The sequence below is a fragment of the Aethalodelphis obliquidens genome, unplaced genomic scaffold (genome assembly GCF_003676395.1).
Source record: "Aethalodelphis obliquidens isolate GAN/ISIS:26980383/991018 unplaced genomic scaffold, ASM367639v1 scaffold31, whole genome shotgun sequence".
Taxonomy (NCBI): domain Eukaryota; kingdom Metazoa; phylum Chordata; class Mammalia; order Artiodactyla; family Delphinidae; genus Aethalodelphis; species Aethalodelphis obliquidens.
Window position 1 is genome coordinate 21,941,011 of NW_020837975.1, and position 16,547 is coordinate 21,957,557.

The following is a 16,547-nucleotide window of genomic DNA, read 5'->3' on the forward strand; positions in this document are numbered from 1 at the left end:
TTGGTCAGAAAGAAAAAAATAGGCAATGTTAATGATGACTCTTTCTTCATGAAGTCTGAGGATGTTTCTCCATTCCTATTTGATGATTTTTTTTCTCTGAAAACATAAATTGTAACATCCATTCCTTTTTTATTCACATACAGTTCTGGACTTGCTGACCAGTAAGAACTTGTTTTTTTTTTTTTTTTAAAAAAGGCTCTTCCTTCCCAGGAGGCTTGTTCTCCTCAAATGGTTTTACAGTTGTTCTTCAACTTGTTCTTTAACACACCTTGGTAAAGTCCAAGTTTAGAAGTTGATGGACACCAAAGTCTGAAGAAAGAACAAGTTGAGCCATTAACTTTTAAAAGACTTGAACAGATTTCTGTGTGTATCTCCAACAGTACTGCTCAACTGAGACCCTCCCCTTTAAACATCACTCCCTCTTCCATATTTGATAACAAAAATAGTAAGAAGAGAGATTTTCTCTTTAAATGTAGCTTTAAACATATTTACTTCAAAACACAGTAAGTACCAGAACTGAAGAAAGGCTCATGAATTAACTTGGAGCTTTCTCGTGACAAATCGTTGCTGCCCAGAAAGAGTATTTCCCCAAAGGGAGCACTGGAGGAAATTCCCCCAGACATTTTCTAGCTGTGCCATTTCTCTTTCTCCCTCTACCTCTCTTTGAAAGGGGTCAGATTTATACCTAGTGAGAATGACCTACTCTTCAAGAAGAAGAGCTTTCTTGGACAACATACATATAAGAAGCTTGAGCAGAGGCAGCAGAGGTGCTGACACTTCACTTATGGAGGTAATAGAGAGTTTCTTGGGGGACGCTTGTATCACAACTACTTAAATGAGTTAAAGAGGTCTTTGGAGAAGAATCAGGACAATTTTCAGTGTGATCTGAAGCTGCACAGATGGTCAAAGATGTGCCAGCACCCTGAAGGCTAAAATAAGGACGAAGGGTCCCACAGAAGGTGATTCCAGTAAAAGGATAGATGTGGGACCCATCGATCGTATTGTAAAAGGACACATTCCCAGCATCCCAGTCCAAGAAAACTCCTATCTTGCAGGAGTGCTGCCTCAGTGACAGAGGCTTTCTCTGGGAGGTGGGAAATATGAATTCTCCTGCCTTGTATACCACCACCCAGAAATTCTTCTCTGGACATTCTAAAAACCACCCCTCTCTCTTTGCTGTGTCTGAGCAAACACCCAGAGCCCATCTAGCTCTAGATCCAACTTCTGTCCCAATATTTACTTCTACCTCCCAGTATTGTCTCTCCACAGTAAGAAAAATCTTGCCCAGAACACTGAAGATGGCTTCAGACTCCCCTTGGTCTTGGCGTGTTGGGGCATCACCATTCTGAGAAACACTCTCTTTTGAATAAATATGTTTTCTGCTCTCAGATAAGATGAGGTTGGGAAGACCTGTGGCTGGATCCAGAGTAAAAACCACTGTAGGTATGGGGAAAAAAAAATAAAGGTCATTCCACAGTGGAGACTGGTTAGTTTTAGGAAAGATGCAAATTACTGGGAAAGGAGGATGAAGAAAAATAAGAGGGAGAGAAATGGAAGATTAGGTAAAACAATGCATGTTCTCTCCTATGTTCATTCATAGGAGACACATGATGTGTAGATCATAGAAGGCCAGGGATGGATAGGACCTTGGGTAACCATGTGTTCCAGACAGGCTGAGACCATTTAGCCAAGAAGTCTGTCTCATCTGAAAATCTCCAGGATCACATATTTCAAGTTGGTGTTTCTCTAACCTCCTGCAAATGCTGGTTGCTCTACTGCTTGCTCTTAATAGTTAAGCCATGCCTTATTTCCAATCACAGTGTACCCACTTTCATTTAAGCTTCTTTGGTGTCATTTTTCTCTAGGCTTATGTAAAAACTAAGTCATCTACTTTTCATACACTCTTATTATATTTCTAATGGTTGAAATTCCAGGCTGTGTGGTCAGAAAGAGCTGAATTTTGATAATCACTCTGTCTTTCGTAGCAGTGATGTTGAAGTTACTTTGTCTCTCTCTGTCCCACTTTAATCTCATGAAGATGTACATCATTTTGGTACCTCAGTACATACAGGACTAGTGTGAAAAGTCAACGAGCTAATGTGTAGAGAACTTAGTACTACATCTTGTCCATGATGAACAATTGGTAAATTTTAGCTTCTGATGGTTGTAATAACACTAATACCTGTACTCATAATAACAATAGTGCTAATACTAGTAGTAATTAATCTGCTTCTTGTCAAACCAAACATCTTCAATAATTAAAAGTTTTCTCATAAGAATTTTTATGTTAGTAATTATAATATATTTTAATTTTTGGAGGATTAACTTAACTGGGAAATGTGTGTGGATACAGGGATATTCAGAGTGAAGTAGCAAGCAGTAGAAATAGAGAGTCGACTCATAATTCTGGAAAGACCCTAAGATGGTCAGGGGCCATTTTTCCACTGAGATGCAACAAGCTCTTCTGTGTATCAGACTGGGTATGTAATAGACTTCCCTCTGACTGAACTATTCTTTCAATGTTATTCACATGAATAGATCTACCATATCACTTAAGTCTCAGATTAAATATCAATTCCTCGGGGTAATTCCTTTAATCCATGATTATTTTTTCTCATGGCAATCTTTTATTCCTTCATAAGATTCATCACAGTTTGTACATGCGCTCTCCCGTGAAGTTAGACACCAGCTCCACTCTATTTATTTGGCACTGAATAAATAGTTGTATAATTTTATGCTGATGAATGAACGGTGTAAGAACAGTAAGAAATCTGTTAACATTTCTGCATGAGATTGAAATGAAAGCCATGAAATGAAAAACCAGTTAGGTATTACTGGGAGTTTATACAAATAGAGTAGTTTCTCATTTGTATAAAAGAGATTAAGTGAGACAAAATAGTAAGGGCACTCACCTGCTTTGAACTATTCCTTTCTCCAGTCTAAAAAGAAAATCATATGGGAAAATATGCTAAGGACGTTTCCTCCGAACTAGTGAGATGCTTATCCCTTTACCTCTTGTATTTTTTTGGACTCCCAGGTTCAAAGTAAAATCTCCAGATGATGGCGCCTATCTGAAAAATTCTCTGGAAATGCCTCATGAAATCCTGAAGTACCTGAAGCCCCAAGACAACATCAGTTACTCACCGGCATATAACTCTGCTTTTCTCCAATCTGAAATAGAACAAAGGAATTAGATTCTCTCATTCATTGGAATGCCACTTCAGGGTGTGAAATTGCAGTGACCACAAGAAATCTGAGGGTTTATGATAGTACTATATTTCTGCATTCATTATCTTAATGACAATTCTGATGTACTTGCCCTCTTTTACATCTCCTGTTTTATTTCTCACATTTTCCACATTCTACATCTATGTTAAAATATGAGGGTCTGGTTTTTTGCGGGAAGAAAGGAAAAGTAGGCTTAAATTGTGAGAGTTATTGGAAAGCCTAAAATTCTATGTGTTGCCTTGATACCTTTGAGCGTCACAGGGCTCCAAATGCCTAATTGTGAGTTCTCCTGCTCTCACCAGGTATGCCCTCCACCCAGCAGGAAAAGCTCCCCCTCTCAGCTAATTTCCCTGTTGGCCAAAACAGCTGAACCACAGCTGGTCTTCAACCTAATGAACTTTACCTCCCTGTCAGCCTGCAAAAAATATCAAACAAGCCAATTACATACTTCCACAGAAAACAGCGCCACCTCATTCTCTTGTTCCTGAAAGCCTGGCTCCTACAGACCATGTTAATTCGTTCTGCTCCCAGGTGCAGTCTCCATGTGGCCCTGCATGGCGTGAGGTGTCTTTCTTCCCCAGGATGTGGGTACATGTGACTAAAAAACTGCTGTCAATCTCTTTTGTCCAGTTTTGGGTGTCATGTGTTTGAACATCTTATACTGTTTAGGGTATGGGATCCCTCCCTCACCAACAAGGTAAATAGGAGGTGGCCAGAACAGAGGGGCCAATAAAATGGTTCATCCAACCATAACATCAGTATAACTCACCTTGCTGATACAGTTTCTTCCTTCTGGCTGAAAGGAATAACAGCCTGTGAGAGGCCAGACATACAGCATACAGTAATGACTCTATTTCCTCTATTAGAGCAAAGAAAGTGGAAGACTTACCAAGCTCTTTCTCAAATGATTCTAAAAAGGAAAGAAAATAACAAAATGGATTTAACAGAAAATAAATATTTTCTAGACTATGTTACTAAGCCCAGATCCTAAGTGCTACTTCCATATACCTAAAACAAAAAAAATACCTTAATTGAGAATTATTATGACCATTAAAAAAAAAACCTCTATGTTTATACCAGTGATATTTTCTCTCTCCAATGGACTTTATAATACTTTTTTTTTTCTCATGGAGGTCCTGGGCTCCATGTTTTATAGGAGGTCTTGGCGCTCTAACTCATCCTTACACATATCTCTTTGTTTCCAAAAGATGCCATCCACATGCACAATCATGTTAACAAACCCATAAATTCACAGATCCCCACCAAGTCTGATTCACAGTTTTACCTTTGGCTTTACTTTCTTTCTCCTTTTCCTTCTTGACTTCTGATAGTTTCTTCTTTTTCTGTCATTCATTTTGAGCCAAATACACAACAGCACCAATGAAAGCCCCAAGTATCACCAAAGTCACAATGAATGCTACCTTCCAAGGAGAGGTCCTAGGGAAGAAGTGTTCTGACACAGGACCCCCCCCCCCCAAACCTGATTAAAAACATACACCAAGCAAGTCTAGCCCAACCCAGGTCATAAATATCCCCTCCTTACTTCTGTCCTGCCCCCCAAATGAGCAACACTGACCTGGGATAAAAATGGTTTCCACTTGCTCTTGTCCAAAGAAAGGGTTCTTCATGGAACAGGACACTTCTGTCTTTGACCTGTCTCTCACAAGAAGGGATGCCTCAAACCGAAACAACCCATCATTATCTTGTGTCTTGTCCTCAGCGAGAGATGGGATCTTCTCTCCCTTTGCATCTTCCCATTGTATTTCAGGCTGGGGAAACCATCCCTTGCCTGTGCACTTCAGCCTTATTCCTTCATCTTCTGGACCCACCATGAAAATATGAGTACCAGAACCCAAACCTGGAGAGGAAAGTCATTCATCTGAGACTTGGACATTTTTTTTTTAACATCTTTATTGGGGTATAATTGCTTTACAATGGTGTGTTAGTTTCTGCTTTATAACAAAGTGAATCAGTTATACATATACATATATTCCCATATCTCTTCCCTCTTGCATCTCCCTCCCTCCCACCCTCCCTATCCCACCCCTCCAGGCTGTCACAAAGCACCAAGCCAATATCCCTGTGCCATGCGGCTGCTTCCAACTAGCTATCTACCTTACTATGTTTGTTAGTGTGTATATGTCCATGACTCTCTCTCGCCCTGTCACAGCTCACTCTTCCCCCTCCCCATAACCTCAAGTCCGTTCTCTAGGAGGTCTGCGTCTTTATTCCTGCCTTACCCCTAGGTTCTTCATGACATTTTTTTTTCTTAAATTCCAAATATATGTGTTAGCATACGGTATTTGTCTTTTTCTTTCTGACTTACTTCACTCTGTATGACAGACTCTAGGTCTATCCACCTCATTACAAATAGCTCAATTTCGTTTCTTTTTATGGCTGAGTAATATTCCATTGTATATATGTGCCACATCTTCTTTATCCATTCATCCGATGATGGGCACTTAGGTTGTTTCCATCTCTGGGCTATTGTAAATAGAGCTGCAATGAACATTTTGGTACATGACTCTTTTTGAATTTCAGTTTTCTCAGGGTATATGCCCAGTAGTGGGATTGCTGGGTCATATGGTAGTTCTACTTGTAGCTTTTTAAGGAACCTCCATACTGTTCTCCATAGTGGCTGAACCAATTCACATTCCCACCAGCAGTGCAAGAGTGTTCCCTTTTCTCCACACCCTCTCCAGCATTTATTGTTTCTAGATTTTTTGATGATGGCCATTCTGACTGGTGTGAGATGATATCTCATTGTAGTTTTGATTTGCATTTCTCTAATGATTAATGATGTTGAGCATTCTTTCATGTGTTTGTTGGCAGTCTGTATATCTTCTTTGGAGAAATGTCTATTTAGGTCTTCCGCCCATTTTTGGATTGGGTTGTTTGTTTTTTTGTTATTGAGCTGCATGAGCTGCTTGTAAATTTTGGAGATTAATCCTTTGTCGGTTACTTCATTTGCAAATATTTTCTCCCATTCTGAGGGTTGTCTTTTGGTCTTGTTTATGGTTTCGTTTGCTGTGCAAAAGCTTCGAAGTTTCATTAGGTCCCGTTTGTTTATTTTTGTTTTTATTTCCATTATTCTAGGAGGTGGTTCAGAAAGGATCTTGCTGTGATTTATGTCATAGAGTGCTCTGCCTATGTTTTCCTCTAAGAGTTTGATAGTTTCTGGCCTTATATTTAGGTCTTTAATCCATTTTGAGCTTATTTTTGTGTATGGTGTTAGGGAGTGATCTAATCTCATACTTTTACATGTAGCTGTCCAGTTTTCCCAGTACCACTTATTGAAGAGGCTGTCCTTTCTCCACTGTACATTCCTGCCACCTTTATCAAAGATAAGGTGTCCATATGTGCATGGGTTTATCTCTGGGCTTTCTATCCTGTTCCATTGATCTATCTTTCTGTTTTTGTGCCAGTACCATACCGTCTTGATAACTGTAGCTTTGTAGTATAGTCTGAAGTCAGGGAGCCTGATTCCTCCAGTTCCTTTTTTCGTTCTCAAGATGGCTTTGGCTATTCGGGGTCTTTTGTGTTTCCATACAAATTGCAAAATTTTTTTTCTAGTTCTGTGAAAAATGCCAGTGGTAGTTTGATAGGGATTGCATTGAATCTATAGATTGCTTTGGGTAGTAGAGTCATTTTCACAATGTTGATTCTTCCAATCCAAGAACATGGTATATCTCTCCATCTATTTGTATCATCTTTAATTTCTTTCATCAGTGTCTTATAATTTTCTGCATACAGGTCTTTTGTCTCCTTAGGTAGGTTTATTCCTAGATATTTTATTCTTTTTGTTGCAATGGTAAATGGGAGTGTTTTCTTGATTTCACTTTCAGATTTTTCATCATTAGTATATAGGAATGCCAGAGATTTCTGTGCATTAATTTTGTATCCTGCCACTTTACCAAATTCATTGATTAGCTCTAGTAGTTTTCTGGTAGCATCTTTAGGATTCTCTATGTATAGGATCATGTCATCTGCAAACAGTGACAGCTTTACTTATTCTTTTCCGATTTGGATTCCTTTTATTTCCTTTTCTTCTCTGATTGCTGTGGCTAAAACTTCCAAAACTATGTTGAATAAGAGTGGTGAGAGTGGGCAACCTTGTCTTGTTCCTGATCTTAGTGGAAATGCTTTCAGTTTTTCACCATTGAGGATGATGTTTGCTGTGGGCTTGTCATATATGGCCTTTATTATGTTGAGGAAAGTTCCCTCTATGCATACTTTCTGCAGGATTTTTATCATAAATGGGTGTTGAATTTTGTCAAAAGCTTTCTCTGCATCTATTGAGATGATCATATGGTTTTTCTTCTTCAATTTGTTAATATGGTTTATCACATTGATAGATTTGCGTATATTGAAGAATCCTTGCATTCCTGGAATAAACCCCACTTGATCATGGTGTATGATCCTTTTAATGTGCTGTTGGATTCTGTTTGCTACTATTTTGTTGAGGATTTTTGCATCTATGTTCATCAGTGATATTGGCCTGTAGTTTTCTTTCTTTGTGACATCCTTGTCTGGTTTTGGTATCAAGGTGATGGTGGCCTCGTAGAAGGAGTTTGGGAGTGTTCCTCTCTCTGCTATATTTTGGAAGAGTTTGAGAAGGATAGGTGTTAGCTCTTCTCTAAATGTTTGATAGAATTCGCCTGTGAAGCCATCTGGTCCTGGGCTTTTCTTTGTTGGAAGATTTTTAATCACAGTTTCAATTTCAGTGCTTGTGATTGGTCTGTTCATATTTTCTATTTCTTCCTGATTCAGTCTTGGCAGGTTGTGCATTTCTAAGAATTTGTCCATTTCTTCCAGATTGTCCATTTTATTGGCATAGAGTTGCTTGTAGTAATCTCTCATGATCTCTTTTATTTCTGCAGTGTCAGTTGTTACCTCTCCTTTTTCATTTCTAATTCTATTGATTTGAGTCTTCTCCCTTTTTTTCTTGATGAGTCTGGCTAGTGGTTTATCTATTTTGTTTATCTTCTCAAAGAACCAGCTTTTAGTTTTATTGATCTTTGCTATTGTTTCCTTCATTTCTTTTTCATTTATTTCTGATCTGATTTTTATGATTTCTTTCCTTCTGCTAGCTTTGGGGTTTTTTTGTTCTTCTTTCTCTAATTGCTTGAGGTGCAAGGTTAGGTTGTTTATTCTAGATGTTTCCTGCTTCTTAACGTGGGCTTGTATTGCTATAAACTTCCCCCTTAGAACTGCTTTTGCTGCATCCCACAAGTTTTGGGTCGTTGTGTCTCCATTGTCATTTGTTTCTAGGTATTTTTTGATTTCCTCTTTGATTTCTTCAGTGATCATTTCATTATTAAGTAGTGTATTGTTTAGCCTCCATGTGTTTGTATTTTTTACAGATCTTTTCCTGTAATTGACATCTAGTCTCATGGCATTGTGGTCAGAAAAGATACTTGATACAATTTCAATTTTCTTAAATTTACCAAGGCTTGATTTGTGACCCAAGATATGATCTATCCTGGAGAATGTTCCATGAGCACTTGAGAAAAATGTGTATTCTGTTGTTTTTGGATGGAGTGTCCTATAAATATCAATTAAGTCCATCTTGTTTAATGTATCATTTAAAGCTTGTGTTTCCTTATTTATTTTCATTTTGGATGATCTGTCCATGGGTGAAAGTGGAGTGTTTAAGTCCCCTACTATGAATGTGTTACTGTCGATTTCCCCTTTTATGGCTGTTAGTATTTGCCTTATGTATTGAGGTGCTCCTATGTTGGGTGCATAAATATTTACAATTGTTATATCTTCTTCTTGGATCGATCCCTTGATCATTATGTAGTGTCCTTCTTTGTCTCTTTTAATAGTCCTTATTTTGAAGTCTATTTTGTCTGATATGAGAATTGCTACTCCAGCTTTCTTTTGGTTTCCATTTGCATGGAATATCTTTTTCCATCCCCTTACTTTCAGTCTGTATGTGTCTCTAGGTCTGAAGTGGGTCTCTTGTAGACAGCATATATATGGGTCTTGTTTTTGTATCCATTCAGCTAATCTGTGTCTTTTGGTGGGAGCATTTAGTCCATTTACATTTAAGGTAATTATTGATATGTATGTTCCTATTCCCATTTTCTAAATTGTTTTGGGTTCGTTATTATAGGTCTTTTCCTTCTCTTGTGTTTCTTGCCTAGAGAAGATCCTTTAGCATTTGTTGTAAAGCTGGTTTGGTGGTGCTGAACTCTCTCAGCTTTTGCTTGTCTGTAAAGGTTTTAATTTCTCCATCAAATCTGAATGAGATCCTTGCTGGGTAGAGTAGTCTTGGCTGCAGGTTTTTCTCCTTCATCACTTTCAGTATGTCCTGCCACTCCCTTCTGGCTTGTAGGGTTTCTGCTGAGAGATCAGCTGTTAACCTTATGGGGATCCCCTTATGTGTTATTTGTTGTTTTTCCCTTGCTGCTTTTAATATGCTTTCTTTGTATTTAATTTTTGACAGTTTGATTAATATGTGTCTTGCCATATTTCTCCTTGGATTTATCCTGTATGGGACTCTCTGTGCTTCCTGGACTTGATTAACTATTTCCTTTCCCATATTAGGGAAGTTTTCAACTATAATCTCTTCAAATATCTTCTCAGTCCCTTTCTTTTTCTCTTCTTCTTCTGGAACCCCTATAATTCGAATGTTGGTGCGTTTAATGTTGTGCCAGAGGTCTCTGAGACTGTCCTCAGTTCTTTTCATTCTTTTTTCTTTATTCTGCTCTGCAGCAGTTATTTCCACTATTTTATCTTCCAGGTCACTTATCCGTTCTTCTGCCTCAGTTATTCTGCTATTGATCCCATCTAGAGTACTTTTAATTTCATTTATTGTGTTGTTCATCGTTGCTTGTTTCATCTTTAGTTCTTCTAGGTCCTTGTTAACTGATTCTTGCATTTTGTCCATTCTATTGTCCATTCTATCTCCAAGATTTCGGATCATCCTTACTATCATTATTCTGAATTCTTTTTCAGGTAAGCTGCCTATTTCCTCTTAGGTCTGGTGCATTTTTATCTTGCTCCTTTATCTGCTGTGTGTTTTTCTGTCTTCTCATTTTGCTTATCTTACTGTGTTTGGGGTCTCCTTTTTGCAGGCTGCAGGTTCGTAGTTCCTGCTGTTTTTGATGTCTGTCCCCAGTGGCTAAGATTGGTTCAGTGGGTTGTGTAGGTTTCCTGGTGGAGGGGACTAGTGCCTGTGTTGTGGTGGATGAGGCTGGATCTTGTCTCTCTAGTGGGCAGGTTCACGTCTGGTGGTGTGTTTGGGGTGTCTGTGGCCTTATTATTATTTTAGGCAGCCTCTCTGCTAATGGGTGGGGTTGTGTTCCTGTCTTGCTAGTTGTTTGGCATAGGTTGTCCAGCACTGTGGCTTGCTGGTCGTTGAGTGAAGCTGGGTGCTGGTGTTAAGATGGAGGTCTCTGGGAGATTTTCGCCGTTTGATATTATGTGGAGCTGGGAGGTCTCTTGTTGACCAGTGTCCTGAAGTTGGCTCTCCTACCTCAGAGGCAGAGCCCTGACTCCTGGCTGGAGCACCAAGAGCTTTTCATCCACACGGCTCAGAATAAAAGGGAGAAAAAGTAGAGGGAATTAGTAGAAGTATGAGGAAAGAAAGAAGGAAAGGAGGGAAGGAAGGGAGGAAGAAAGAAAGAAAGAAGCAAAGAAGGAAAGAAGGAAAGAAAGGAGGGAGGGAGGGAGGAAGGAAGGAAGGAGGGAAAGAAGGAAAAAAGACAGAAAGAAAGAAGATACAGTAAAAATAAAATAAAGTATAATAAAATTATTGAATTAAAAAATTCTTATTTAGGAAAAAAAAAAAAGGGACGGATAGAACCTTAGGACAAATGTTGGAAGCAAAGCTATACAGACAAAATCTTACACAGAAGCATACACATACACCCTCACTAAAAGAGGTAAAGGGGGAAAAATCATAAATCTTGCTGTCAGAGACCACCTCCTCAATTTGGGATGACTCGTTGTCTAAAGGAGGGAAGGAAGGAAGGAAAGAAAGAAAGAAAGAAAGAAAGAAAGAAAGAAAGAAAGAAAGAAAGAAAGAAAGAACGAAGGTAAAGTATAATAACGTTATTAAAATTGATTATTAAGAAAAAAAATTTTTTAAAAAAACCATGGACGGATAGAACCCTAGGACAAATGGTGGAAGCAAGACTATACAGACAAGATCTCACACAGAAGCATACACATATACATTCACAAAAAGAGGAAAAGGGAAAAAAATCATAGATCTTGCTCCTAAAGTCCACTTCCTTAATTTGGGATGATTGGTTGTCTATTCAGGTATTCCACAGATGCAGGGTATATCAAGTTGATTGTGGAGCTTTAATCCGCTGCTTCTGAGGCTGCTGGGAGAGATTTCCCTTTCTCTTCTTTGTTCTCACAGCTCCCAGGGGCTCAGCTTTGGATTTGGCCCTGCCACTACGTGTAGGTCGCTGGAGGGCGTCTGTTTTTTGCTCAGACAGGGCGGGGTTAAAAGAGCCGCTGATTCGGGGGCTCTGGCGCACTCAGGCCGGCGGGGAGGGAGGGGCACGGAGTGCGGGGCGGGCCTGCGGTGGCAAAGGCCGGCGTGACTTTGCACCAGCCTGAGGCCCGCTGTGCGTTCTCCCGGGGAAGTTGTCCCTGGATCCCAGGAACCTGGCAGTGGCGGGCTGCACAGGCTCCGCGGAAGAGGGGTGTGGAGAGTGACCTGTGCTCGCACACAGGCCCCTCGGTGGCGGCAGCAGCAGCCTTATCGTCTCCCGCCCGTCTCTGGGGTCCGCGCTTTCAGCCGCGGCTCGCGCCCGTCTCTGGGGTCCGCGCTTTCAGCCGCGGGTCGCGCCCGTCTCTGGGGTGCGCGCTTTTAGCCGCGGCTCGCGCCGTCTCTGGAGCTCCTTTAAGCAGCGCTCTTAAACCCCTCTCCTCACGCACCAGGAAACAAAGGGAGAAGAAAAAGTCTCTTGCCTCTTCGGCAGGTGCAGACTTTTCCCCGGACTCCCTCCCAGCTAGCCGTGGTGCACTAACCCCTTCAGGCTATGTTCAAGCCACCAACCCTAGTCCTCTCCCTGCCTTCCGTCCGAAACCGAAACCCGGTCCTCAGAGCCTCAGCTCGCAGCCCCGCCCGCCCCGGCGGGTGAGCAGACAAGCCTCTCGGGCTGGTGAGTGCCGGTCGGCACCGATCCTCTGTGCGGGAATCTCCCCGCTTTGCCCTCCGCACCCGTTGCTGTGCACTCCTCCGCGGCTCCGAAGCTCCCCCCTCCGCCCCCGCAGTCTCCGCCCGCGAAGGGGCTTCCTAGTGTGTGGAAACTTTTCCTCCTTCACAGCTCCCTCCCACTGGTTCAGGTGCCGTCCCTATTCTTTTGTCTCTGTTTTTTCTTTTTTTTCTTTTGCCCTACCCAGGTACGTGGGGAGTTTCTTGCCTTTTGGGAGGTCTGAGGTCTTCTGCCAGCGTTCAGTAGGTGTTCTGTAGGAGTTGTTCCACGTGTAGATGTATTTCTGGTGTATCTGTGGGGAGGAAGGTGATCTCCGCGTCTTACTCTTCCGCCATCTTCAAGGTCCAGTCAGACTTGGACATTTTTTGTCCTCGGGTTTCACAGCTACACCAGTGGGAGAAGATGGACAAAGCACCATAGCTCTCTGTGGATGGAAGGGGGTTCTTTTCTTTTCCCATGAGATAAATGGGTATCTGAAGTTCAAAAATTACAAGAACATTGAAGCTGATACTGGAACTTATACCAATGCCTGTCATATTTCCTCTACACAAGCATATCTGCAATTGGCCATAGAAGGATAATAGGGAAGGAACAGAGTAAAATTTGCCAATGTAGACATGTTGCCACTATATCTATATCTGTTCTGTATCTATATCATATGTCTATTCCATTTATTGGAGTCTCAAGGAAGACTTCTTCTGTGCTTAAATTGAGACTACATGTAGTCACTTCCTTAAACAATCTCCTTTTGTCATTTTTCCAAATTTTCTTTCTTCCACTGAGTAAAGATTATCTAAAACATGAAGGTAACAAGGTGAAGTCCATGAAAGAGTCAAGATCTTTTTACTTTTCCATTCTCACTCCTTTCTTTTCCTTCCACTACCCCTCCTCTTCTTGAACTCCGCACAGGCTAGGTCAGCTAGTAGCTTCACATAACCAACACCCATATCAAAATATAACAGCACCAGAATACTAGATGAATTCACTGTCTATTCAAGAATGATGGCTATTCTAACTTCTGAGACTATATATTATTTTGTCTTTTTAAAACTTGATATCACGAAGTATGGAACCACCATAAGCTCAGTTCTATTCTAGTTTCTCAGTTGTGGGAAATATATTAGGAACCTCAGCTACATCATCTTTTTTTGGCTAAAAATTATAATAGAGCTAATAATTTTTACTATCAATCCCTGATCTTCCTGGGGGAATATACTTCTGGAAAACAGAAAGCAGTCTGAAAGACAATCCATCTTCTCAGAATTGCCTGAAGGAACTGCCAATTCTCTTGAAAAAAGGAAATAAACTGCTCCTGAGAAAAATGGAACAGATCAAAGCCTAGGAAGCAAGAACTAATAAACCAAATAGACCTTGCATTTCCTGGAAGAATATAATCATTGAAGTTCCAAGTTGACATAAGCAGATGAAACCTATATCTATGTTGAGAAAGAGGAAAGAGAAGGAATACCCATTTCTGAGCATTAGAAGTGGCTGTAAAATAGACAAAGTTTAAATGAGTGAAAGATAAGCATGGATATATAATCAAACAACTGCTTCTAAAGGTTGGACTTGTCTTTACACCAATAAGTCAAAGAACTGTTATGGGAAAGGTACTGAAAAATGCTGTCACCTGCATGAGGTTATTTCCATGACTATGAAATCTTTGACCTCTTACTGGGAGGATACTGAAGTGAGATCACAGTAACATGGCTCAGGAGAGTTTGTCACTCTTGCCTTCAAGATCTAATGGATTAGATTTTTTCCATTCAAGTTATACATAAAGAAGATGGATAAAATGAGTATATCGATATCTTGTCAGATGGTGTTAAATGAGAAGTATTAATTTAAGGTAGGCCCAACATAGTCACAGTATGAGAAAAACATTACAACTAAAAAGAAACAACGTGTTTGTCTTGGCAGAGAGTATATAGCTTTAGAAATGGAAACACCAAAGAAATAGACAGATAAATCATTATAACCACACAGAAAATTTAGACTTACCCTGGTACCTATGAGAAGTTTATGGGAAAAAATGCATTGAAAACTGGTGGAGATTTTCTACACTATTCACTACTGGTATGGAGATAAGTGAATATATACATTATGAAACAGTATTTTGAGCTTTTCATTAAACTTCATACCAAAAATACATTTCTATAGATGAAAGATCTAAATGTAAAAAGTAAAACAATAAAAAAGAGATAGAAATGAACTACAGCTACATTCAATTAACTACATAGAAAAATCTCAAACATAATGCTGAACAACAACAAAAAAAGCCAGACATAAAAGAGCCTATGAATGTGAAACTAAAAAACAATAAAAACTAACCAGCACCTCAATCTACTCTGTCAAACCCTCACAGTCACTTCCTCCAAACAGTGGATTTGGTTCTGGACCACTAACACTCCCTGTTAAGCTTCTGTCCATCATGGTACCCAGCTGGAATTCTGGTCTCTTAGAGTAATGGTACTTTTTGCTAATCATGGTGCCTTCCTTCAAAATATGTGAGGAGAAATGTAGAGGGAAATAAATGATCAATTTTTATGGTAGATATTTATGGAAATAGTTTAATTTTAAAGTACAGCACAATAAATGTATAAATAGATGAAGAGGATTTGGGGTTAAATCCACTGTCTAAGATATTGACTAGCTCTAAGGATAACTGCTTTTTTGCTTCTGTCCTGTTCACCATCCTCCTCCCCCAAATCAAGTACAGAACACTTAGATTTCCCTTAGAGTGATATGTATTCTCAGATATTTCTCACTTATCACCTTTAGCTCCAAAACGGCTTCTTCAAAATCACTTCCTTTTTAAAAAATACACTTGTACATTCCATTGTCTGAGACCCGGAGGTTGTAGATTCTCACAGCTACTCTTCCCTCAGTGATGTAGTCTTTTACCAACTCTGCTCTCCCTTTGAAATCTACTAGTTGTTCTCCCGCCTGCTCCATTCCATTCTGATACACATACACAGCATCTGAGAACTGGGAGTGGAACCACCGGATCTCCATATTCTCCACGCTCATGGCTGGGGACACGCGGCAGGGCAGCACCGTGTCTGCACCCAGCATGGCCACAATGGGCTCCGAGGGACCAATCACCAAAAAGGAATCTGTGGAATAGAGCCACAAGTGAAAAGAATATCAGAATACCCTGCCTGGACCTTTTAGAGTACAGCATCATTATTGGTCCAGTAAAGCCCCATAGACATTCTCTCTCTCATTCATACAGCAATAATTTGTAGCACACATTCAGACTGAAGAAGGCAGTGAACAAGACAAGGAGGATTTCCACCCTGTGGAGCTTACAATCAACAGAGTGATCTCATATTAAACAGAAGATTTTTAAATTGCCATGGTGGTAAATTCAATGAAGGAGGAGGGGAGAGTGCTGGAAAATCAAGAAGCTATAGAGTTTTTAATCAGGTCTTGGGCATCAGAAAATGCATTCCTCCAGAATCTGAGATCTAAATGAATTACAGGACATCAGTAAAGTAATTCTACCTGGTCCTGCCCTCTAAAATAATCATATAATGATTTATTTGTCCTTGTATATGGACAAATACATTATTGTATCAAAATAAAAGATTTGGAATTAACCTAGGTATATTGGAGACATGATGGAGTAGTTTAATGCTTCTGTTCAGAGAGCAAGAGAATCCAGGTATAGAAAATATAAAATATTCTTGCCTGAGCCCCATATGGACACTTGGAGAAGCAAGATAAAGAAGAGGTCTCTTGGCAGAGAGAAGTCCAGGGAACACACCATCTTTCCCAGAGCAGAGAACAGTATGACCCAGAGGGAGGTCCTGAAAATAGCTGGAGTGAAGACAAAAATGGGATCCACAAGGTAAAAAAGATTATAGCTAAGGTGGTTCACAGTGCTTCTAAGAAATGGCCTCCTGAAGCGCTCAAATGACTGTAGTGTCTCTCTCAGGGAACATCAGGGAAGACTTTGACATTCACAAAAAAGACCTTTTGTTTCCCTTTTCCAAGAAAACAGTTTTTATCTCAGTAGCCATGCTCTGATGTGATAAATCTGACCACAATGTCTCTAAACTACTCTCTCAAGAAGAACATTTTATCCAATGGATGGAAAGACAGAGCAAAGGCAATGAGCAGCCACTGAGAGAG

At 40.1% G+C, this 16,547-nt stretch overlaps 1 protein-coding gene across 1 annotated transcript; it reads right to left on the bottom strand.

Annotated features, from left to right (window-relative positions):
• Positions 1-778: 778 nt before the first annotated feature.
• LOC113630936 (butyrophilin subfamily 1 member A1-like) lies at positions 779-16,182 on the bottom strand. The gene is given in 9 exon segments (XM_027126842.1): positions 779-1,437; positions 2,913-2,939; positions 3,145-3,171; positions 3,998-4,024; positions 4,118-4,138; positions 4,514-4,681; positions 4,805-5,086; positions 15,179-15,526; positions 16,104-16,182. Coding segments are annotated over 9 exon segments (1,638 nt in total).
• Positions 16,183-16,547: the final 365 nt, after the last annotated feature.